General features: G+C 35.1%; 2 protein-coding genes across 3 annotated transcripts; one reads left to right on the forward strand and one right to left on the reverse strand.

Annotated features, from left to right (window-relative positions):
• Nucleotides 1-2,876: 2,876 nt before the first annotated feature.
• LOC117337675 (MOG interacting and ectopic P-granules protein 1-like) lies at nt 2,877-17,253 on the reverse strand. The gene is made up of 2 exons (XM_033898771.1): nt 17,135-17,253; nt 2,877-11,720 (listed from the first exon to the last, which is right to left on the reverse strand). Exon 2 carries the CDS (start codon nt 11,666-11,668, stop codon nt 7,355-7,357), a length of 4,314 nt encoding a protein of 1,437 aa, XP_033754662.1. The 5' UTR covers nt 11,669-11,720; nt 17,135-17,253; the 3' UTR covers nt 2,877-7,354.
• Nucleotides 17,254-19,884: 2,631 nt separating this feature from the next.
• LOC117337278 (tumor protein p53-inducible nuclear protein 1-like) lies at nt 19,885-24,978 on the forward strand. 2 transcript variants are annotated; one of them, XM_033898174.1, is made up of 3 exons: nt 19,885-20,067; nt 20,965-21,096; nt 21,474-24,978. In XM_033898174.1, exons 2-3 carry the CDS (start codon nt 20,973-20,975, stop codon nt 22,169-22,171), a joined length of 822 nt encoding a protein of 273 aa, XP_033754065.1. In that variant the 5' UTR covers nt 19,885-20,067; nt 20,965-20,972; the 3' UTR covers nt 22,172-24,978. The 2 variants fall into 2 exon arrangements, with proteins under 2 accessions (XP_033754065.1, XP_033754066.1); XM_033898175.1 differs by having other exon boundaries at nt 21,729-24,978.
• Nucleotides 24,979-26,408: the final 1,430 nt, after the last annotated feature.

The following is a 26,408-nucleotide window of genomic DNA, read 5'->3' on the forward strand; positions in this document are numbered from 1 at the left end:
ATCCTCCCCGACTATCCTATCTTCAAATTATTTTGTTTCAGATGAGGTATCCATAAAAAGATTTCAAGAAAGTCACCAGTTTTAATGGCTCTTTCTATTAGTACTACATATGGTGGCCATCTTGAATGTATTGTGGCATGCATCAAATTTTCAAAATGAACACCTTTGACCCACTCGTTTGTAAAGGTAATGGCACAATATGTTCCATTCTGGAGATGTAGACTCAATATTGCGCACTATGCATCGCTCTCATGGTATTCTTCATACCCAAGATGATTCTCTGCCTTTTACTTAAAGGGTTTTAGACACAAAAAGGTTAAAGTTGTCTATAGGTTGGTTTTCTGAAAAACCAGTCAAATTACCCCCACACTCCTGGGGTTGTGTATATACACGCTGAGATACAGGGCACAGCATGGGCCCATCTGGACAACTGACCTACATGCAAAATTTCATTCTGATAACGAGGTCGGTCAGCCTCCTACGTCACAGGTTCACTGCTGCCGAGATGATAGTATAACTAACGTTATAAACACCCAAATGTGTGTCGCATTAAATCACTATTTACACACTATCTACCAAAGGTTTTGTGATGTGGGAATACTTTACATTAATAATATTATTATATTGGGTTACAACAGTGAATTGGTTACTCCAGTGATGATCCCGTTATTCATTAAACAACTGTATTAAATTCAACTTTATTCCATAAGTTTTACAACTTATTGGATAAAATAGTATATAACATTAATGGACAAAGGCATCCACTCTTACATGATTTATAATTCAATAAACTAATTTGTCAGATTTGTTACAAGGAAACAGAGAAATAATCATTAAAAATGAATATATTCTAATTAAAATCTTATAAAAAATCTTTCCTTTAGTTTATTTGCTAGTGATAAATATTTTCCTAAATCGTTAAGTTCTTTTATATTTTCTACTTCGAGTAACTGAATACGTTTAAACATACTATAGTATTTAAAATGATGTTTTAATCAAATCAATACGAATGTCTGCGTAACATTTTCACCACATCAAGTACATTTCCTTCATAACCTTCATAAAACATTCTTAAGGAAATTGTCAAAAAAGGACGTTGTTTGAATACATTACTGTAAAATTGATCAGAACAGTAACTGATTTCTTCAAACATTTACCCAAGACTGACAGTTCAAAAGTTACTGATTTAAATAAAGAATCCAAGGATCTTTAGTTTCCAACATGTCATCATAACATGCTTTGAGTAAAAAATTATCTGGACGCTTTAATTTCAACCAATATTTAAAAATTCTTAATTTAATATGTACAAAGGAAATCCTCAAAGTTCAATGTACAAAAAACCCATGTATCGTCTCAGATAAAAAAAATCAGTTCTGTGATTACGTACTATCTAATTAAATTACATCAGGATGAGACAACTGTATTTCAAACTACTGCATTTTTATCAAATCTTTATCTTGCAAAATTAAGAAATGGATATTTTTATGTTAATATTACGTCAGGAAAGGGTAAAACATGTTCTTAAAAGTGTACAAAATCTTATCAAATTATGTCAAAAATAAAATGGTTAACAAGGCTAGGAAAATTAATCACCGTAAAAAGACTGCACAAGTGAGATCATTTTGTCACCTCACTGTATAGTAGACCAGAGATGTATATATCACATATGTGATATTTACATCTCTGAGTAGACCTATAGTGTATATGCCATTGTTTGAGTTTTTAAAATAGAAAAAAAATATAAAAAGATGACATGTGATATTAGTAAATTACCAAGGTTATGATATTGTCCGCTGGTCTACTATTTTGATTATACAATTACAGACATGAGGTGTGGAAAGAAAATCTAAACATGTAAGATGATAAAATCAGGACATTCAGTCATTGCTTTCAATGTTTACAAAATAATATGGGGCTCTTTGAAGTTTCCCTCTATAAATGCATATAACGAGGCAGATTCTAGCCTAGTGATACTGGTGAGGTGAACCAGATGACGCGTCGGACCACGTGACCACCTAGCTCATTAAGATTTTTCAGCCAGCAGCAATATCCCCCTACTGGCCTAAAATAGATAAACAGCTTTGTGAGGCGAGGTAAAACCTGTGTCAGCCAACATTTATGGGGTCGGGCTAACAGAAAATGGAAAAATACCCTATGTGTCCAAAACCCTTTAATCAAAACAGCTAGATTCTAAGCCTTTCACTTCCTCAGAAGTCCTTTATATATTCCAACAAATTCGACCTTTTTTGTGATCTTTTAAACGGTTTAAGGTCATTTGTTTATGCAAACTTTGTTGGCTCCATCTTGGGACTTACCAGCCAAATATTGCGCATTTAGGCCTTTTTTGTTTGTGAGAAGTCATTTGAATGTTTCAACAAATTTGACCCTATGATCTTGAATATAGGTCAAGATCATTTCTTTTCGCAAACTTTGTGGGGTTTCATGGTAGGAACCCGTTAGCCAAATATCATAATGCTGGACCTCTTGATCAATGAGTTGTTTAAATGGAAAAGTTGATGCCGGATGGATGGTCGGATGATGCACCATGGCCCTTCAGGCTAGGTGAGCTAAATATTATTTCAAGGTAGTGGTCATGAGAGAGCCATCTATTTATGCTAATCTGTAGACCATATACAACTCATTAGTTAAAGCCCTGTTTCGATATGATGTTCTGTTTAGGAAATCCAGGACTCTAATTTTGTTTAAGAGCAATTAATGGCAATGCCTTCGTCACAAGGGTTTCCCATCTCTGTATCACCATCAATTCACGAGGAATAGTGATAACTGCATGTTGTTTACAGATAGACGGATGATGCACCATGACAGAGCTCTTCTGATCTTTCACCACAAAGCTAATAATAAGATCAAAGCTGTTGGTGATTTGACAAATATTTACGTATCTGCTTTTTATTATTACCATCAAATAAACAGTAGACATGTTCTATAATTACCAAAGAAATTTCTCTGGGAATTTCAAACAATATTCAACATAGATTTGTACAATTACCCGAGGAATTCTTCTGGGAACTAAACAATATTCAATATTGATTTTCACAATGACCAGAACAATATTCTCTGGAAACACTTTCAACATTAATTTCTACATTTACCAGATGAATTCCTCTTGGAACTGAAACAATATTTAACACTGATTTCACTTAAGTGAGCACTACAGATTGTTAACCAGTTCTACCAATCGTACACTATAGGTAACCGGTCCACGGTCATATACGTATTCATACGTACAAGGTAGAAACATACAACATACACCATACAAGGATACAAACAAAAAGCTACAATTACATAGATATCACTTTTTAGACAAGAGATTTTAAGCTGGGTCTAACCTTACTCCCCAAATGATGTCTTTAATCTTTTTGATAGGCATTAACCTGAACAGGTATTGAGATACATTTTATCGAATAAAAATCAAATTTTTTGTTTCAAGAAATACGTGATGCCAACACAGAACACCAGATCAGCATGTCAATAGCTTTCTTGTCATTATTTTTCAAAGAGCTTGGCTTAACTATCTGTACATGTTTTCTTTACCACAAGGAGGACTGAATTGGAAATTGAGTTGATTACATAAATGGACAACATATTTTACCATGTGCATCGATTATGTTTGTGTAATTATTTATTACTTAAGATCAAAGTTTTTCTATCAAGCCTAAAGAGAATGATTAGTTAACTATTCTATTGCAACCTCAAGATTGGTCTCGTTCAGGAGTGAACAAATACTTTGGTCTGCTGGCAGATTGTGTAGTACAGTACTAGACACAGATTCACTCCTCAAGTAGCGACATCTACTCAAGAATGTTTCATTAATTATAACGACAAAAACTGTTTCATACCAAGTCTTCAACATTCAGGATTTAAAGAGGCTTAACCCCCCCCCCCCCCCCGAAATAAATCAAATCACTTGATGAAGGGAGATAACCTTGTGTCTAAAATATTTCAAGAAGTGTTTCATTCTTTGGAATTAAAAGGAAACAAACATCAACTTTCAAAATACGGAATGCTGCTAGAGCCATAGATTAATAGACTGATGTAAACACAGCCAATATAATGAAATATGTGTAATGTTGATTCATCCACGACTCATGCAATTTAACAATGTAGAATATTAATTGTGTTTATGATTTGCCTGCTACTTTTGTTTGATATTCGATATAGCTGCAATATTATACTGCAACAAAATTGCAATGACTACAGTGGAATACCAACTTAAAACTACACAAAGCTGATAATATCTAGATACAAGATAGGGTTGCAACTCGCTAAAAAAATCAACTGTATACAAAAATGACAATATGTTTTTATCAGAAACAACACATAATTATAAATAATTATTTGTCCCAGTAGAGACAAGAATAAGGCAATGAAGATATATCTCTTTATAGATTTTGCTTTTTAAACAATTATATGAAGTAAAAAACTTTATACCATATGATTCTCTATTCATACATACCTGGTATATATATATTACATATATGACACCTTATAGCAATATAATAGGCACCCACACACAAACACACGTTATAAGAAAAAAAGTTGAAAATTGAAAAATTACTACAACTTAAATATGTACACACTAAGGTAATGAGCATGCACATTTCCAGTTGATCTTGCTATTTCAAATTTACTGGGGACATACAAAATGTAAACTGGGTATTTAAAATATCCCATGAAAACTTTCGACTACAATAGTGGACATTATAAAGCTCTTTTAAAATTCAAAATAACAATGTTCAACTTTTCAAAGAAAACACGAGTGATACTCTATCATTGTACAAATCTACATCCTATGTATGTAGCATTGTGACAATATATTGACACTATAATTATAGTACCATTTCTAATTTGTTAGCTATACCTATTAATATAGAATTATATCCGGATCAAACATTTTTCATTAACTAAGTAAAGTTAAATCCTACGAATTGAGGAATTTATCATATTTCCTCGTTCCTAACTTGACTTCAAAATTAATTTATAGAATTATATGTACACGAGAGTGTAAACGTATATTTATATTTACCTGTGTACTACAGGTCAGTACTAGTATTTCAAGGTACATGTTGTGTATCTATACCTAATCTCCATTTTTCTGGATCAAAATAAGCTAAAAGAATATTATTATTTTCCCCATATAAGATATAAAGTCCACTGCAATGTCTTAATTACACAATTTAGACTCTCTGGAACGACAAGGTTCTACTTGTCATGGTAAACTAAATAGTCAATGGTCTAGACATGATATACAGTTTGAATTCCTAGAAAGAGTCCCAGCACAAACACATCAAAGGTACAGCAAACACTCCATAATCATGATCAGTACTCATTTAACTAGGAAGTCGTTAAAGATGAACTTAACTTTCCTTTACCAGAATCTCTTTATTTCATTATAATTAATTTTCCATTCTTTTTACGCAGAATGCGGCTTTCTGATTGAGTTTTTTTCCCCATACCACTATGAAAAAAAATCCCGAGAATGGCATGAAAAATGTGACGTCACAATAAGACAATTGACTTTGCGTATTGATTTGAGAAAAAGAATCCCATATAAAACCAGTAAAGTTGTACGTAAAACATGTTTTAAATTAGAAAATTATTTTCAAAAATTAATTATAAGCGTTGATGTCAATTATTTTTTTAGTTTCATAGGGATATGAAAAATTGTTTGTTTGCAAACTTCTGTAAGAATCTGCTACGCGGATTCATACAGTTTGCAAACATATCCCGATAAAACTAAAAAAAATTGACATCAATGCTTAAATTGTGAAGACCGAGTTAAGTGATATATTTGTATCAATAAACTGTAAACTTATAGTATTTGTAAACTAAGAGATACATGTAGTAAGACTTATCTTCCAGTAAGCAATCTCTACAATTTTAAAACAGGTAAAATAAAATCCTTTCATTTCATTGTGACCCTCCTACTTATGAACCCAGGGAATCCAATTGACCTTCGAGTCTATGTTCCGTTTTGATTTCCAAAAATGAGATCTGTCTCTGATGTTTGAAGGGGCTGGTCTACCCGACAGATTTGGCCTTTTAGATTTCTGATAAATAGTTATTTGACTTCTGAAATTGCTAAAAATCAAGGGTCAACTGGATGATGCCTGGAACCTATCATTTGTTCACTTAAGACAAAAATGTGTATAGAATTTCTCTATGGACCTTTTTATACCCACCAAAGTGCAATTTTCAGAAAGTAGACACCATCACTTGTGCAGCATGACCATTATGACTTGAAAATAATTTGTTAAACAATAGAGTTTTAAGGTAAATTGCTCAAATCTGTCAGATTGTGGACTGCCTTACATGGAAAGTTATGAATTTCACTTTTAGAATAAATCTAATAGAATACACATTAAAACAGCAGAAAGTGTAGGAAATGTGAATAAAACATTGAACTGTCTTCTATGGCATTTTAAGTTGAATAAATGACACTGCTTTACAAAGATCATAGCACTATCCACATCAAGACAGTTCAATGGTTAAATTAACACTAGGTAAGGACATGTTTTACTTAACCCGCTAAAGGAAGCATTATCCCCTCTCCTTAAAACACTTGACTGTACATTTTTTTTATTACTTTTTCTTAATAAGTGAAACAAGCTAAAATCATCTTATTAAATTATACCTTAAGTTCAAGGGTAGGAGATAACAAGTAATTCAATTGCACACATGACACAGACATTTGCAGTGGAGCCCCAATCACCAACAAGATGGTGAATAAAAAACGTCTTGACAAGAGAAGAGCATGGCACATAATATAAAAGTATCCAGTAACTATCCACAGAAAGTATTACTAAAGTAGCTAGGCTACCATAATTTAAGTCTGACACAACTCCAAATCAACAAGCTTCCACATCATGCATGCATTACCTGCTTTTCTAAATATAGATTTTAATCATTTTTTTTGAAAGTAAGGTTATCAACAGAAATCAATTATCATTAACTTAAAAAACTGCAGATGCTGCAACATTTTTATGAAAAAGTTGAAATGAAAATTCAATTCAAATACATGCTCTTTAGTCTCTTTCTTTTTCTCAGCAAGATTTATAGATGGAAATTTTACCAATGACATGCCAGATAGATCCTATTTCAGCACAGAATGCTCTTAATCACTATTTAACATGTATACTGTATATCTAACTATGCAAAAACATGTTTTGCCAAAAAATGGAATCATTAAAAGGCATTAAACTAGGAAATATGCATGTTTTGAATTGAATAGGTTTAAATCTACAAAGTTAACTGATAACAAGGTTATAAAAATGTACATGTATTTCGCCAATAAATAAATGGTCTAGTATTGGATTGCTATTAATGCCACATAAGGTTATTGAGTAACTACTTTGTCATCATTTCCATCATCTTTGGTCTGACTAATGTCCTCGGATTTGTCATTTGTTTCTTTATCTGCATCACTATCTTCCTCTTTACATTGTTCACTGATTTGCTCACTCTCCTTTGGATCCTCAGTAGTTTCATCCATTGGTTCCTCATGACTTCCTTCCTGAAGTTCCTCACTAGGGTTTCCCTCGTTAGGCTGTTCATTACTTCCCTCCTGAGGTTCCTTTCCAACATTGCCCTCCTTAGGTTCCTCTCCAACGTTGCCCTCCTTAAGGTCCTCAGAAAGATTTCCCTCCTTAGGGTCCTCAGAAGGATTTCCCTCCTTAGGGTCCTCAGAAGGATTTCCCTCCTTAGGGTCCTCAGAAGGATTTCCCTCCTTAGGGTCCTCAGAAGCATTTCCCTCCTTAGGGTCCTCAGAAGCATTTCCCTCCTTAGGGTCCTCAGAAGCATTTCCCTCCTTAGGTTCCTCAGTAGCGTTTCTCTCCTTAGGTTCCTCAGTAGCATTTCCCACCTTTGGTTGTTCATTATTTCCATCCATAGGTTCCTCCTTGTTTTCCTTATGAGCTTGTTCATCAGATTCCATGATTTCCTGATGATGTTGCTTCTTACCTTCCATGTTAACAATGCCCACAGTATTCTCATTTTGCTTCATTCGTTTTATATCGGGCACATAGATATTATCCTCCTCTTCAACTGCTGACCGCTTTCTGTCTTCAGGAGGACGCAGATCTATAACCACAGTACCAGCCACAGGTAAAATTGGCTCCTTCCTCCTGGTGGCCTCCTTTATTTGTCTCTGTGAAATTCGTTTCAGATGAACAAAACATTTTTTCAAGTGAAATGTTGAAATGTGTCTGGTGTATGCATTGGGTTTAAGATTTTTGACACCACACAATGGACAGTTTCTGACTGAACCAGAACGACAGACATGGGTCTTTAGGTCACTGTTCTTGGCTACAACCATGCCACAACTGCTGCAGGTAGCATGTGTGCCCAGACAGTGCAGGGTAAGTTGTGTATTGTCTTGAAACTGTTTACAGCAGAAAACACAGAAATTGTTCCTCACAAGTCCGGAGCCTTTACCACTTGTAGTAGTGACACTGGTTTTAGGTCCAACAACAACTGTCTTGGGAGCAGGCTGTTTAGCAGGTGGGGGTCTGGCAGCAGTGCTTGGTGGATTGCTTGCTCCCTTGATCAGTACTCCGTGGGCAGCAGCCATGTGAATTTCAAGGTCCTTCCTGTTATTTGACAGACTCCCACAAAACATGCAGCGTTTCAGTAACATACATTCTCCAGTGCTAAGTCGATGAAATTGGAGGAGATGGGTGTACAGATTTGCCTGGCGTTGATGGCAGATCCAGCAGGTATTGTCTCCCGTGACGGTCACTGATGACTGTTTAGGTGGTGCCACAGCAGAATGTTGAGTAGCTAGTCTGTGTTTGGACAATCCCTGGGTTGTCCAAAACCTAGCTTTGCACACTTCACATAGCAGGGGAGCCAAATCTCGATTGAAAACATGTTGTGGTATATCAATTTTGTGTGCGTAGAAAAAATGAATTCTCAAGGACATTCTGTCCTTTACGTAACCCCCACATATTTCACACACTTCAAATGTTGGCCCTCCAGCTTGTTTGGCCGGTTTGGGTTGAGCTTTATTAACTACAGGTTGCGGAGACTTTTGCGCTTGAATAGTACCTTTGGCCTGCATGAGCAGTTGATTAACTGTAGTATTTCCTTTGTAGGCGACAGGTGGCCGTACCACTACTTGCATAGGATTCCTCACATTTTGGTTGTTGAGGGGAAGTCGAGGAGGATTTTTGTTCTGTCGAATGGATAGTGCTGTTGCCTGGTTGCTGTAAACCACTCCTGGAATTTGTGTTGCAGCACGTATTGCAGGTCGAGGGAAGCTCTTCTGCTGCAACTGATTAGCAAGTAGAGGTCCTTGTGCCTGGCGAGGTTGTATGATTGAAGGCGACTTGATATTCCGTGTGTTATGATTATGCTGTTGAACAGATTTAGGAGCAGGTTTTGGTGGTGGAGGCTTTTTAATTTGGTACTTATAATAGATGTTCTTCAAACAGTAGTTAATGTCTGTATGATGTGGAGCCTGATTTTGGTTGGCTTTAAAATGTTTCATGCATTTCCATTTATGATTCGTCAACTTGTTTTTACTATTATGTTCATAGTAGCACAAGCCACACTGCCAAAATGCTGGTTTACTGTACACACGACCAACCATGTTGTGTTCAGACTCCATGTGAAATGAATACTTTGTCCCATCATTTGTTTCAAAGTTACAATGAGCACAAGTCATCAAACCATGGGGGCTCAAGGGGGGCTGCATGTGAGGATGTTCCTTGTGAAACATCATTACATTTTCCGATTCTGTTTGAAAACCACAGCTACATTTTTGTTGTTTCATTGCCATGTGAGAAAGTTTATCTTCCAACTCTTTTACAACTTTTTTCATTTTCTCCAGATTTTCTTTTTCTACATCATTTAACTTCCCTGCTTCTTTTTTCTTTGTTTGTACCTGAGTAATTTGCTTGTAAGCTGATTCCTTTACTATGTCACTTCCCAGATCAAACAGAAATTTTGAAGGAGCGCTTAACTCTGCCTTCTTGTTGACATTACACAATCCCATCCAGAAGGTGTTGTCAGGTTTGTGACTTGCAATTTCCCATTTTACCAGATCGATCATTTCCCAGCTCGACAATGGCAGATCTGCATCTCTTTCTATTGTTTCAATGCCCTTTTGAACACTATATGTCTCTTGCTTTTGACCAGATCCTTGTTTTGCAGGAGCAACAGGTAAAGGAGAGGTAAATGTGTTAGCTTTCGAGTTCAGAGCAGTGGCTACTGGTGATTGCTTTTTAGACATGAGGGAATTCTTTGGGTCAATCAAATACTGTGTTTTATTTCCAGCAATGGCAGAGGATGAAACTGGAACAAGGACGGACTTTCCTCCAACCATTACAGACTGCATGTACTGAGAGGTTCCTGATGAGGTTTGAAGGTGGTGTATGGGGTAGTACTGCATTGGTCCACCCTTAGCTGACTTAGGGTTAGCCTGACGGATCAATTGACTTGCTGATACATTTGGCGGTGGTTTATATTGCTGCTGGATAGGTTTGGAGACTTTACTATTGAGTAAAGATGAACTGATTTTAGTGTCAGTTTTCTGTTGTGTATTTTGTGTTTTGTTTGGTGGTCTTGATGGTTGTACTACTGGCTGCTCTTTCCCTTTTTCTGTAACTGTCTCTTCCTCTTTCTCACTACTACTGTCATCCTCATTTATAGTTATGATAAATTCAGAACCATCTTCATCAGTCAGGGTATCGACCGACTTGGCATCATTCGTGGTTGCTTGTCCGTCCTCTTTAGAACTATCCGTCTTTTTGGTTTCCTCCCCTTTAGAAGTATCATTCTCTTTTGACTCTTTAGAACTATCAGTCTGTTCAACATCTTTCTTCTCTGAATCATTAATTATTTCCGAATTGCAATCTTCCTTATTAATTTCAAGTTTATTCTTTTCAGATTTGTCACTATCACAAGATTCAGTATCATTGTTTGTCAAATCCTTGTTTGTTGATTTTGGATTTTGGATTTTTACCTCATCACTTGCATCAATTTTTTGTTCTGTAACAGATTCTTCATTTCCATTGGATGTTTCTTGTGCCAAGTTGTTTTCAACAATCCCTTCATCACTATTATTCATTTCTTCCTTATTTTTCTGTTTTTCCTCATCTTGTTCAGATTTTCTTTCATCTATGTTGTTTTGAACGTTTTCTTGTATATTTTTTGTAGTTTCTGGACCATTAGTGCTATCTGCTTGCTTGCATTCCTCCACTTTATCATCAGTGCTATCTGTTTCCATTGGAGATTCAGCATCCTTGATGTTACTATCGATTTTGCTTTCATCTATCTCCATTACATCCTCCTTGACACAATGGTCTTCTGCTGGAAAATTACCTGTCTTTTCATGTTCAGTACTATCTGTGTGCTTGTCATCATTCCCATCAATGGAAGCCATGTCATTTACCAGACCATTATGTTGGACAGCATTTTCCTTTGAATCGACAATGTTTTCACTGTCCGATTCATTTACGGTATCAGTTCTCTTAGCATCAGACACAGCAGTGTTACCACTAGTGCCATTCTGTGACACAGATTCTTTGAACTTCTTTATGGTAGTGATCACATCACTCGGATCCTCCACTTTATCTCCGACATGGTCTGGTCCCTCCTCAATGTTCCCATTTACTGTAACTCTATCCATCGTGCTGGCCTCACCAGACATTGTCTGCAAAGCATCAATCGGTGGTCATCAGAGGGCTGCTTACAGCTATTGCCTGTAATAAAAATAAAGTTAATTAGAACAAGCAAGTGGCTTAGCTGTACACGAGAACAACAGTTTATACATTAATTAAGAAATAATTAACGATGATTCGTTATCAATTAAAATTGAAAAATATCGGAGTCCGAGTTGTATTTCCTGCAACAATACACGAGTCAAAGTTGATTATTTCTATTCTACCATGTACTGTTTAGTTCTGAGATCTACCTCTTTCTAACAGAAAAAAACGGCAAAGAAACCCCGGGAAAACCTTGTAATTTATTTCTTGAGTATTGCATTATTTTGTTGATAAAATATACATTTCTTTACAGGCACTACAGTACTACGATCAAGAACATCTATCATATGGTATTGATTTTGAAAATTTAAAAAAAAGGGATGAAAAAAAAAAAAAAAAAAAAGGCCTTCGTAGGATTCGAACTGGCGTTGTGATAAAAAGATGAGGAGAGACTAACTCATTAGTCCACTCGGCTACAGTAACCGTATTATAGATGGGGAATATTAAATACATATTGTAACGGCCGTGACTCACGAGCGTGTATTATTGACACGAGCATGTATTAATTTACTGGCAAAAAATACACGGTTTTAATCCAATCAAAACTGTCGTTGCATAGCAAACATGGTAGAATTTATATTTTAACACTTCATGCTGAACAAAAAAAAAAGTTTCCTGTCATTCTTAACAAGAGATCCAAGAGGGATCTTGGGAGCCCACCAATGAATGATCTATATCAGTCAAATGAAAGTCTGGTCTTCTCTCTTCTTTTCCCTTCTTTCAAAACAATAACTTTATATAACATGAAATAGCAGGAGCAACCTGCATTTGTCAAAATTCAAGATGGCTGCCTGTCAGCCATGTTGTTTTCTGATCGGTCCCAAAATGCAATATCCACAACCAGGGACCAAGGGGAACTTACATATGAAATATGAGAAAGATCCCTTTGGACCTTTTTGAGAAATAGTCATAACAAACTTCAATTGTCAAAATCCAAGATGACTGCCTGTTGGCCATGTTGTTTTCCAAATGGTCCCAAAATGCAATATGCATAATTAGGGACCTAGGGGAACTTATGAAAAAGATATCTCAAGTTATTTCTGAGAAATAGCGATAACAAACTTTAATTGTCAAAATCAAAGATGGCTGCCTTTTGGCCATTTTGTTTTTTGATTGGTCACAAAATGCAATATGCACAACTAGGGGCCAAGGGGAACTTACATATGAAATTTGAGAAAGATCCCTTCAGCACTTTCAGAGAAATAGGGATAACAAGAATTGTTTTTGGAGGGACAGACGGACCACGGATGCAAGGTGATTTGAATAACCCACAATCTGATGATGGTGGGCTAAAAATCTAGAGGGATCTTAGCGTCAGTTGTCCTTTACGGTATGGTTATTATTGTTTTATGTTAATTTGATCTCTAGTTTTCTTGTCTTTCCTACAAATTATGCTATCATTGATACAGAATTTAAGACTTAAGTACCAAATTGTAATACCAAACATATGTTTAGCCATTTTTTCGGCATAGCCGTCTAATTTGGTTTTGGCCCCGGATATGACGCGACAGGTGGCGTTCTGGTCAAGATGAAGTATGTGATTGGTCAATGTAGCGGTCAATGCAAAATGCTGAATATGCAAATGTTGTGACATATACGGAAACAAAAATGGCCTCCAATGTGAATCGACTGCGGTTGAAAACTATAACAGCTTCCGCAATGAAGAGAATAATAGGAAAATAGGAAAATGGGTCAAACACAATCCTAGAATTAAACTTGGGAAGCAGTACAATAGATTGCAACAGTTCAAACATGAAAACAGCAGTAATACGGACGCCGCTCGTATTCTGCTTGATTGTTTGATAGTAGGTCATGATAATCTCGGTAATATTTACACAAATACAGTCTGTACCAGTACATCGCTACTGTCACTATACTATATGAACAGTGTTTACACTTATTTACACATAAATATGTGTGCCGTAATATTTACAGAACGTGTTATTTAACATTTAAACCACTGTGTATAATATCGTTATCCAACTAACCCAGATGGAATATAGATATCGCCTTGTAAACTATCGTGTGTTTGTGTTGCCAAGATTTCAAAACAGTCACGTAATGATCTAAAAATAATTTCCGCGCTAAATTTAGAGGGGGATTCCCAACTAAATCGAGGGGTCAAGCTGGACATAGGGATTGACTGTGAACATTGGAACAGCACAGAAACATAACTGGAAAGGAACAAAACGCGTACATTCAGTGAGAACGTTTTTACCGTGATGTCCCTTTTAAATTGAATGCAAGCTGAATAAGTGGATGCATCTATTCAAATGACACATTTGTAGTCTTATTATCACCAAAAATGATTCAAACTGATGTAATTTTGTTATCCGTGCTGAAACTGCGCATTTATTAATTACATTGTAGTTCGTTAATTTATTTCACCAGTAGTTTTACATTATAACCACCAGCATTAAAACTATGCCGTTTATCTTTTTTAAAGATATTTCTTGTTTAGTTTAAGGTAATCCATATATCTGATATATTCTTAACTGTTACATGTAATTCCATCTGAAAAACACTTTTGACGAAATAAAATTCAATGTTCAGGCTACTACTACTTAAGCCTACAAACATGTGAGCAAATCAATTCATTGACAGTTGTATCAAGTGTGTTTTACTAGTAATGATATGGTGTTCACATAATGTATTGACAATATCAAGAAGACTGGCAGCTCACTTCCATACAGTTTTGCCTCAGATGCCATGGACACATGTGGTACAGACACCCCTCACCATCAAGCCTCAGGGTAGTAATTTACTAATTTACTAATTTATAATTTATAGGTGGTGTGGGATCTTCAAATCTCTTTAATGTACCACAAACAAGCAAGTGTCCAAATATCTGGACCAGAAGATTCGACTTTGACTGGCAATTATTTACAGATCATCTTTGATTTAGGACTTACAACTCAAAATATCATAAAATGTTTTAGGGTCAGCAGAAAAAATTGGGTAGGTCGGGAAAGGGGAAACACAACTATAATTTTATTTGGCCATATCTATAGGTAAATCATATTGTTTCTAACGGAGATAAGATATAACCCAACATTTTTTAAACAATGTTTCATTGGGGATATAATTGTATTTCCTTTCAGTTATCGACTGTGTATATATATATATGATTATGTAAATGCAACATCACTCCTAGATCTCTAATGAATGTAGAAACCAAATAAGAAGGGTGTGAGATGTATACTTTTGGACTTATAATTACAAACTTTCCAAAAACTGACATAAAAAAAAACTTTAAAGTGGGTTTTGGTGCCAAAAAAGTTACCCCAAAAACTTTAAAAGTGGATTTTGGTGCCAAAAAAGTTTAGTCTACAAAATGGTAAAATGCGAAAAAAATCACAATTTTTTTTCTGCATGATTTGGCCATAACATCACTCCAAGACCTCTAATGAATGTATAAACCAAATAAGAAGGGCATGAGGTGTATACTTTTGGACTTACAAACTTTCCAAAAACTTACCCCAAAAAGTTTTGGGGTGGGACGCCGACGCTGAGGCGACAGCATTAGCTCTCGGTTAATCATAACCGGTGAGCTAATAACTTGGATATTAATAATAAAAGTGTAAGTTATTTGCCATTAAAATCTTAATCATATCATCTGTGCTTGTTTTTCAATCAAAGACAATGAATATTTTGCATGTTACAAGATGCACCGATATATATTTAAAACACGTGAATTTGAAAGATGTCAATTTATGTAAAATACACTAGGCTTTGACATGCCTTGGGAATCATTAACTAACATATTTGCAATAAGTTTGCTGATGATATCTAAAAGGATCTAATTTACATATTTCTGCCTTACTTACCGAAACAGTAGATATTACAAAGTTTATTATGAACAAGAATGTGCCTGCCTTTTGAACAAAGCATAGAAACTGTCAAAGGAGACTATTTTTCAGGAAGACTAGTAAACTATACAGAATGACCCAACAGTATTTTGATAGGTCTGGCAGAAGGCTTTAGAGGTCCACATCTATTACTCCCTAAAGAGTGAAGAGCTGATACAAGGGACAAGTCATCACAGCATGCAATGGATCTTTACAAGCATGTGAATCCCAGCAAAAACCTCAATACAACTAGGAAAGTGGAACCATATAATATTGAACTTAAAAGTTAAAATATGATTATTTCTGTAGATGTTTCAGATAATACGGAATTATGAAGCAATAAGGAAAAGAGTTATTTCATGGATTAACGCAAAGTAGACTAGATTTAATGAATGATATTTTGAATTATCAACATATTTTTGGCAAGTCAAAATCTATTTAGAGAGAGTACATTCAGACTGAACGCTTACATGTACAGGTATGTGTTACAGCTTAATTTGAATAGACAGTAAAGTAACACTGCATACCCTAGTTACTTATTTTCACACTCTCTTATTACAGTCTTTTCCAATGGATTTTAAAGCAGTATTAACGTTACTTTCATCTATTTCTCAGTACATTTCAAGCATGGAAAGGCCCATGCACAACATTATCAAGTGAACTATAATAGAAATGCATAAACCTGCCTTCTACATTAAATAAAGTATAAGTATCAGTATTGAACTTAACATTCAAGAATATTATTATTAACAAAGAAAAAAAACTGGATTTATCATATTTCATTGAGGAAATTTACCTATACGAAATGCTAACTTTTATTGAATTATTCAAATCTTAAATAACTTCAACAATTGCAACAGAAAGTTCCAAACGTAACGACCTTTTGTGCCTTAGTGCAAGTCAGTGGTTTTACTTCAAGTTCAGTATACCTTTGATTCATCATGGACAAAGGGAGACAATGAGCAAATTATAATTGTGAATGGATACTTCACGTGTTGCTGTTGATGTAAACAAGGAAGACGAACACACATCTCTATAAAGATGAAGAATAAAAAGACAGGGAGACATCACCCACTTTATTGAAAGCTAAATTCTGCATATCTTTCCATTCATTATTCAGCAAGATTCGCATTAAATAGGTCGTATACACCCCGGTATATCGAAGTCGACACAACAGGAAGTTTCTACTGTATAATATAAATGGTGCATGCTACATATCGAGACAGTTTCAAATGCTATCCACTCTCGATATCAAACACTAAGTGTGAACAATTTCATTATACATCAAGAAAATATAAATTGATAACTCGTTCGCTAAAATTTGGCATTTTTTATAAACCATGCATCATGTTTTACCGCCATAATTCGCGCACTTCCTCTCGTCTACAGCTCTTTTATCTGTGTAATTACTTTGAGATAAAACCAATACAGCTTTCATGAAAATATATCGTTCAGTCAGATGTATCTTAAATCATTTTCATCAAGATTGGAGGCTTATCTTACCAGTTAGAGCCGAGCAAATTTCCAAATTTTTGTGTGTTGGGTCATATCGGCCATATCCGCCTGTCTGTACAATGGCATCGACCAAATCCAAGATGGCGTCTAGAGAGTCACGTGACAGGCTGAATTTGCTTTTGACGTAGGCAGTCGTCAGACATAATGATACGCTCCAACCAATCAAAATGCTCTGTTATGTTTCCCATAGTGCAATGCATTATATTATTTTCATGACATCAGAGAGGTCACGTGACAGCCTCGTTCTCAAAGATTAACGTTCTATGACGTCATATTCTACTAGATATGCAGAAATGACGTTAAAAATGCGAAAAACTACGTTTTTTCGTCTGTTGCATGAGTATAAGAAATTTCAACAACGAAAATAGAAAAACGTCATAAAAAATGACGTCGAATAATGACGTCACATTCTTCAAATGTGCGCACCGTTGATGATCTATGCTGTGACTCAAATTTGTTTCCATAGCGCGCGAAATATGAAGTCACGTGGTGTGCTCCTGCGTCATTTTGAGACACATGACGTCATATTATATGTCAAATGTCATTTATGTTCTTAGTATTATGTTTAAGCTAGATAATGTGAATAAAAATATTGCAGATATTTTTACGTTGTAGTTAATCATCCAGTGTGCATATTTGTGCTCTGGTATATGTTTGCTCATACATAAGAACCGATCAAAATAAGTGTGGAAATATTTTTTTAAAGTTTTCACTACAAAATCTTATATTTTCACTGCTCATCGCTGCAGTGGATATATCAGTTTTATTAGTTTGATAAATTTCTATATTTCACTGGCAAAAATGCAATAAAAAAAATATGCAGTTAGCAACACATGTACATAGCCCCTTGTCCTGGCATTTAACACCAGACATCTATTAGTCAAAATGCAAAACTCTGCAGAGTCTAGAATTAGGTCTAATTACTATCAGTATGGTGATTGGACACAACTCAAATGTTAATACAGGCCTTGGAAGTTTTTGTCAAGGCTCGTCTGAAAACAATATCAAATCACCAGGTCCGTCTTTATTTCATAAACGAACAACCCCGGTCCAAGTGGTCTAACCGTTTGGACCGCAAAAACGAAAACTGCATTGATCGCCCGACTTTGATAGTAATGTACATGTAGCAAGAGAGATAACTCCAGCTCTTATTTACAACATGGGACTCTGTCTACATACAATAAACGCTATCACATATCCAGTGCTTACAAGTGATAACATATTTCAATTTCAGAATTAAAACTAATAGCTATTAAGTTATATGTCATATTTTCATTGAAATTTTTTATCGATTGAACAAAAAAATATATAGTTTTAATATTTTGTATGGAAATCACTTATCACCGCAATGGAAAAGCCATATGATAACGATTGGTATATAACTGCCGTTGACACTATGTTAAAGTGCCCGGATGAGCTTCAGTGGTCTGGAGTGCAGGCTTCAAACCTGTAGCCGATTAGCGTCGGAGTGGTTCAATTCCACCTTTCGGGCGTTTTTAATTTCGGTAATGAAAGTAGAACAACGGTGGAGAGTATAATATTGCCGAAAGAGTATATATGTTTTTTTTATATAAATATATACAATCAAATTATTTTAAAGCACACTAACAAAGTTTTTGAAGAAGAATAAGAAGAGAGAAAAGAAAAAAAACTTTCGTATCGTGCGGTGGCTCTACTTGGTAACGTACGTTCGACCAAAAACTTCCGGGAAACACAAGTTCTTAAATAAAGAATTGCGTGACAAATTAAAATAAATTCAGTGTAATTTTTCATAAAAGTACCAGTTAATTATCAGTTGTCGGATTTGTTATTTTTATATTAACTAGTAACCTCGAGCATTAGTCACGACATATAATAAATCACAAAAGTAGGCCTAGAAGATATATATATCTTTGTATTTTGACAAAACCGAGATCTGTTGATGATTGTGTGACACCTGCTGGTCCTGTACCGCCCTTTAGGCGTAAATCTTTTAGAACTTTCGTTTTATGCCTGGACAGTCTAATTGTAGTTTTCTTTTCATTTGCCTTTTGAACTATACTGGGATTTATAGAGAATCAACGCAGGCGAGCACTATAAATGTAATTCAAATATATAATAATTATTGGAATTAGTTCGAATTTTCTGACGATCTTAATATGTATTCAGATTTAAAGGCGATATGTAACATCAGATCCCTTCAGATTAGTTTGGAATATGAATGAGTTAGTTCAGGGTTACACAAATGATTTTTTTCACTAATTAGACTTGTATTTTCTACTGCAGTTAAGTAAAAATGTTTAATGTTTACGAATCCCCAGATTGTGTGATCATTGTGTAACACCCGTGTTTAAAATTTATTATCACGCGGATCACGTGTTCTATGCTATAGATAGATAGCCCGGAGTTCACCGGAGTTTACCGAATGCCAAACCTCGTTCCCTGACTTCTCCGATTATTACGACAGCATTTTCACTGAAAAGTGACGTTACATCAACGAATATATTAATCCGAAACAACAAATTATAGCCTTTTCGATTCATAAGAAAATCCGTATAAATAATAGGACACTGGATAGTCCTACATGGTAATAGGCACTAAGAACTGGTCAAGGACGTCTGGGATCAGAAGAACTGTCAAACAACCACAACAATCACACGTGATCAGAATGCGCACGCAGATCCGTTGCCATATACGGGACAAAAAAGTCATCCATATTCATGAGATTACCATATATGACACACATAATTGTGCTATTGGCCAATCAGAAAACGCCATCAAAACGTAAACACGACTGCGTCGTAGGCATACATCTGTCAGCAGAAGAACAGCTGATTCGAGAAAAACATTGCAGAAAATTAACAGATTTTCACTGAAATTTGTCGAAGTTTCCAAGGAAAGTGATAGTCATTGATAGAAGGACAATTCTGGTACAGAGTCAGGTATGTTTTATATTCATATTTATATTGGTTTCGCTGAATTCTGATCGGATATGCGAGATGGGCGATCGACCTTCATTTTCTTGTTTTGCAACGCCAATCCTTGTAAATATTTTCTCGCTACGACGACTCTGCACAAATATTCTAATTAATTTGAATTGCAAAAATCTTGTAAATCTGATAAAAAAAAAAAAGGTAAGTAGTTCAGACCATGCATTTGAGTAAGTTTAGGTTGTTTGATGAATACGATTTTCTTTGTTGATTTGAATATGATGAACTAACAAAGGGCGTTACTTCGTTGGCGGATCTCCGCGTCTACTAGGCCTAATTATCACGGACGCTAGCCTAACGCTATCCTGTTTTGCTGCTATTGATTATGGGCATCAACTTAAAATTATCAGAAAAATTTAGGCGCTATAGCAGAGAGAATTAGATATCTACATACCCCAACAGAATTAGCACTCTGACACGGTGTGGAAAATTTCGACCATTATTTTTCCAATACATAAAAAACGTATCGTTTTGTGTCGAATGGAATAGGCCTATTTGTCATTCAAAAACGATAGGATATCATATTTCATGTATACATATATACCAACAGTATATATATATAACAATATCAAGTTTATTTGGGATTATGTCAGAACCAAAATCTACTAAAAATAAACCTTACTTAATTCTAACGCTCTCGGAAAGATTACATCACCTTTTGCAATTCGCTCACATACAACATTGGCCTACATTATGTTAGGTCTATTTTTACTATCCACTGTATCCAGCATATATAGCTAGTTCTGTAATTGTAAATACACAATTAGATTGTTATTGTTGTTGAATGTTAGCTATATTGTCAAAGGAAAATTTAATTTCTGATTGGAGCCTCAATTATATTACTATTAGGTAGCAAGATGCTGACAAGTGTTGCTAGCTATCTGTTCGGGGGCTCTGGTGCCGAAGAGACGGAGACCACGCCAGTGAATCTGGAGACCAAGCCTGCACCCGACCAGGACTGGGTTCTTGTGGACGTCCCAGGTAAATAAAGATAGGATTTGACTTGCTGTTCATGATTAAAATGGAGAGAAAGAGTTAAAAATGAGGCATATCCAGTATCAATGTAATAATGACTGAGGAATGTCATTTTTACTTGCTCTGTACTGGTTCTCATGTTTAACTTTTTTTCATCATTCTAGTATTGAACAGCAGCTAATGTGACTGAATAAATAATCCATGAGTTAAGAAAGTGAATACATTGAGAAGTAACTATAGGCGACACTGATACCTGAAGTAGAAAAAACATGTATTTCTGTTAAGTAAATTATAAGGGTATATATATTCATACTGAAAATTAAATATGGGTGTGGGTGTAAATGGTTGAGCATTACTGTATAGTACAGTATTGTTCATTGCAGATACAGCATGCAAACCTACAACTTCACCACAAGCAGAAATTCTTGGTCACACAAAATGTTGCCGACATGTGCGAATAGCAAATCCTGTAAATAGTGACAGTGATTCTGAAACTGCCTCCAATTGTCATCCGGCTAGCCAAACACCATCCACTCCCGGCTCCTTGAGCCCTGTGGGACATTCCAGATACTGTTTGAACGCTAAAATTGGTTTTCATGAAAGTTGGATTCTTACACCTCCTCCATGTTTCACTGCAGGCGGCGCCACATCTTCCCAGGTAGGGATGGATCCCATGGAAAATCTTCTCATAGAACATCCTAGCATGTCTGTTTACAACAGTCATTGTTCTGGAGGAAGTGCAGGCGAGGAAAGTGACTTGTCCGAGTCTTCCACAGATAATATTTCTAGAACAATACAAAAACGTGGTCTCCGTCCAAGAAATGCCAGTGGCATTGTTGTGCAGCAGTCACCACGCAAGCCACAGGCTGTGGCAGCAAGGGCTGGGATCATCACTCAGACTGATTCCTTCAAGTCCTCCCAAAGGTCAAAGCAGTACAAGGAGACTCGTCGCCTAACACGGGCCACCCTTGTCAGGCAAAATCAGACCACCAGACTGAACTCGGCTGCCAAACGTAGGGATAACCATCAGCGCATCAACTGTCCAAAGAGTTCTGTCATGTCCTACCAGGCCAAGCACTAACATTTTAGACTGTCTAGGTATAAGTGTTGACCCATCAAATGTAGCCCTTATAGCTCTGACTGGTTGTTGTTAATGTTATATATATATATATACAGTTCTTTAGTTAACACCCAGGTTTATTAAAAAGGAACTATTTTGCTGACTTTACTATTTGTATATCTGTATATGGTCAGTTGTCAGTGTTAACCTGTTTATTTGTTATAAATCCATTCAGTTGTTATTTCAGTGAACACAAGTTTTTTAAAGGGCTGATAAGAATGCAGTAAAGAGTGTTATTTTTACCAGACACTACCATTTTACAAATGTATATATGGTATACAATACTTATACTGCCACATGGGATATGAAAACAGCTTTTAATAGAAATATTATACAAAATAAACATTCTGGTGCTTTGCAATGTGCTGTTATGAAAATAAAGCTTCATATTTTATTGAAGATGATCCTTATATTTAAATTAATTTTGATTGAACTGAATTTTATACAACAGTTATAACTGCCCTAAACATGATTTTGACAAGGTATTTTCATCTTTTTTTCAGGGTATATCAGATCTGAATTAAAATAACTTATATATGTATATTAGTTAAAACAATGTTCAAAATTAATAGTAAAATAATATTTAACTGCCAACACTCGATATCCCTTCTGAAGAAAGATTAAATATGTGTATCACACAAGTAAAGATTGCATCTCCAATATGCACAAGCACGTTTTAAAATCTGAGTGAGCTGAAATACAACAGCTAGATATCGTTTGAAATTAATATTCAGTTACTTAGTTTGTATAGATATGCATGTAGTTTTAATTTTAATATTGTGCAAATAAATGTTTTTATTTTCACAGTTATCTCAGAGTATTGCTATTAAATGAAAATAAGAATTTAAATGTTTAAACCATTTCATTGAGAAAAATTCATTAAAAGATCATATCTCAATTATAATGGTAAATTCTTACTAGGTGCTGACCTCGAGAAACAATACCCAGTAAGATTTGGTCAGTTTTGTCCTCAGGTAAATCAATATGGTGCATTAACCATCATGTTCAGTAGTTAGTCAATACAGGTACTCCAACATCAGTAATTAGGCAATACAGGTACTCCAACATCAGTAATTAGCCGAAACAGGTAATCCAACATCAGTAATTATTTAGTCGAAACAGGTAATCCAACATCAGTACTTCTACATGCCATACCCTAGTTTTGTTATGATAGTATGATTGTCATAATTATATGTAAGTCTTGATATAGTCAAATTAAATAATAATGTAATTCTGCTGGGAAAATGTAAATAATTGAACAAATCAGCTTAAACGTTTGTTGTTGTAAATAGCAAGTTGTTTGATATTAATATATTGTCTTCTTTTGTAAATTGATATACACTAAATCCTATGGCAGATAATTTATTGTTGATCATGAAAAACATAACATTGTGTCTGTTAGAGTGTGCAATAATATATATATATATTGTTGAATAACAAGTTAAGTGATGATGGAGTGGACAATACTAACTTGTACATACATCACCTTATGAGTTGTCATACTGTATATAGAGGTCATTCATTCAAATGTGGAAAATATCCAACAGCTAGTTTCAAGGAAATTATTTTCAAATTGTACCAAGCATTGATTTATATTCATGTATATTTTTTTTATCAATTTTTGCACCTGTTATTGACTTTGATGTGCAAATTAAAATAAAAAGAATTCTGATAATGAAATATTATGTTTCCAATCCATAATCCATTTCATAATCTTGTACAACACCACTGCATGTTATCCAACTGCTTTTGTTAATTGCATGAATGTGTCCGCTTAGCAAATATCCGCCCCACTTCAATTTGTTAGCTCATATCAACATTTGTTGGATCTTCATATGTTAAATGTACAGATGGTATTGAATATTTAAAAATTGTCCTTGTTATAAATATTGCATAAAGGCTATTTAGATATAATTAATATGTAATTGATATTTTAAGAAAGTTTTGAAAGCCCGGTGTTGCCAGCTTTACATCTAGAGCTTTCAATGTAAATAAAAGTCAGGGTGTATCACCCAAGTAATATTTCAATAATTTGTAAATCTATGCAAAATTTTGTCAAAATGCAGAGCATGGATAAGTGAAAATGAGTTGTCATAAATCATTAATAAGAAATGTGTGAAAATGATTGACTTGACCCCAGTACAACATGGTGGGTCCGATTCATTTTGATGTATGTTTTATGTAATTTCATTAGATCATGATTTTTGGGTATTAGCTTCAATTTGAAAAAGTGCGAGTGTGATACAACTGCTTCTGTCGCTGAAGACACTAAACTTATGAGAGTAATGTCCCTTTGCAGGGATTTGTGCAAGTAAAAACGGCTGCCCAACTTTGCCACATTGTCTCAGGTGGCTGCAACCTGCCTTTTATATTGTTACACCTCAGGGAGTGGTTACAAGTGGCATTTTTGTTTGCGAAAAAAATCTCTGTTGTCTGACTAAAGCTTATTTATACAGTGACAACTTGCCATCTCCAGTCATGCAATCACTGTTGCTCAAACAATATATATCTTATCATTAACTGTTTTTCTCTGTAGGTTTATTTGTTTTAAATTATTAATTACTGTAAGCTAGTGTGGCAGAAAGTTGATGCAGATTGCCGATCTGATTGTAATAGGGCGTGTTGTGTGTAGTTATCAGTGTAGGTAGAGGCTAGGAGTAACAGAGAGGAGTTGCAACAAGCAATTACATCAGAGATATTGTGAGACTAAAAACCTCATATTTGCATATATTGTTAAAAACAATAAAAAAATGTTTTATTATGTTAAACTTGACTTTTAGTTTTATTAAGTCACCTGAGACAAAGTCTTAAGTGACCTATTGTAAATCGCCCTTTGTATGACGTTGTGTGTCAATAAACAATTCACATTTTTGACTTCTAAGAAACCCCTGAACCAATTTTAATGGAGTTGTCAACCAAATTTTTGAGGGAAGCGAGGGGTTGGACCAAATTTCAAAAATCTCCTTTTCAAGACCCCCAAAAAAGTAGTATCAAATACTCTTCATGGTGGAAGGATCTTAAGGTGCTTTACCAAAAGAGTGAATTTCATGAACCTGGGGTCTCCTGTTTGCCCCAGCTGGAGAGGGGGTAAATTTTACTATAGTTTATATCTAGGGAAAACACATTTTTATTTGTTTGTTAATTTGTTTGCTTTCTATATGAATTGATTCTAACTTTGCTAACATTATCAACATTGGAAGGCATTTTGATGGTATGTAAATGTTGACCTGACTGACCCCCAGGGGCAGATGGGTGAAGCCAAAAAGGGTCAAATTAACTGAAATTTCCAAAGTATCTTCTCAAGACCCAAATAAGGTACATTACCGGGTAACTACAAAAAATATTTTCTCAATACCCAAATAAGGTAGAATCAAATATTATTCATAGATGGAATATGGTGTGAAAACTGTGAATTTCATGGTGTTTGCCCCTGGGAGGGAGTAAACACTATCGCTTATATAAGGAAAGCACATTTTTGATTATCATTTGTTGGATTTCTTTGGAATTACTTGGTTAGAATTAGCAGTTTTGGATGCAGTTTGATGGTATGCAAAATTTTGGCACGACTGACCCCCAGGGGCTGACAGGCGGGGTCAAAACGTGTCAAATTAACAGACATATTTCAAAACTCAGGACCATGGGTCTCTTGTTTGAATAAGAAATATAATTTGATATGGACAGGCGTCTAAACAGATGATTGGAATGTTGACATGTCAAGGAGTAAGTATTGACATATCAATGAAGTGGTGTTGACATATTGACATAATGTTGACATATCGAAGACATATCAATGAGACTTATTAGATTAAGTGGTGGTGGTGTTGAGAAAACTGAACAGATGATGCTATATTTGCATATCAACAAGACTGAACAGGTGATGCTATGTTTACATGTCAAAATAATTGACAATGAAATACTGACATGTCAATGAGACTTATTAGATTAACTTCATTAAGTGGTGGTGTTGAAAAACTGAACAGATGATGCTATATTGGCATATCAACAAGACTGAACAGATGCTATATTGGCATATCAACAAGACTGAACAGGTGATGCTATGTTTACATGTCAAAATAATTGACAATGAAATATTGACATGTCATTATGACTTATAGATTAAGTGGTGGTGTTGAGAAAGTGATATTGACATGCCACTGAAACTTCATTTATAAATTCTGAAGCTGAAGAAAATAAATAA

This window comes from Pecten maximus, chromosome 11 (genome assembly GCF_902652985.1).
Source record: "Pecten maximus chromosome 11, xPecMax1.1, whole genome shotgun sequence".
Taxonomy (NCBI): Eukaryota; Metazoa; Mollusca; class Bivalvia; order Pectinida; family Pectinidae; genus Pecten; species Pecten maximus.

Bases quoted from the DNA above. Each gene is read 5' to 3' on its own strand.
- LOC117337278 (XM_033898174.1), top strand. From the start codon at position 20,973: ATGCTGACAAGTGTTGCTAGCTATCTGTTCGGGGGCTCTGGTGCCGAA. The intron at 21,097-21,473 runs GTAAATAAAGAT...TGTTCATTGCAG, and splicing joins GGTTCTTGTGGACGTCCCAG to ATACAGCATGCAAACCTACA.
- LOC117337675 (XM_033898771.1), bottom strand. From the start codon at position 11,668: ATGTCTGGTGAGGCCAGCACGATGGATAGAGTTACAGTAAATGGGAAC.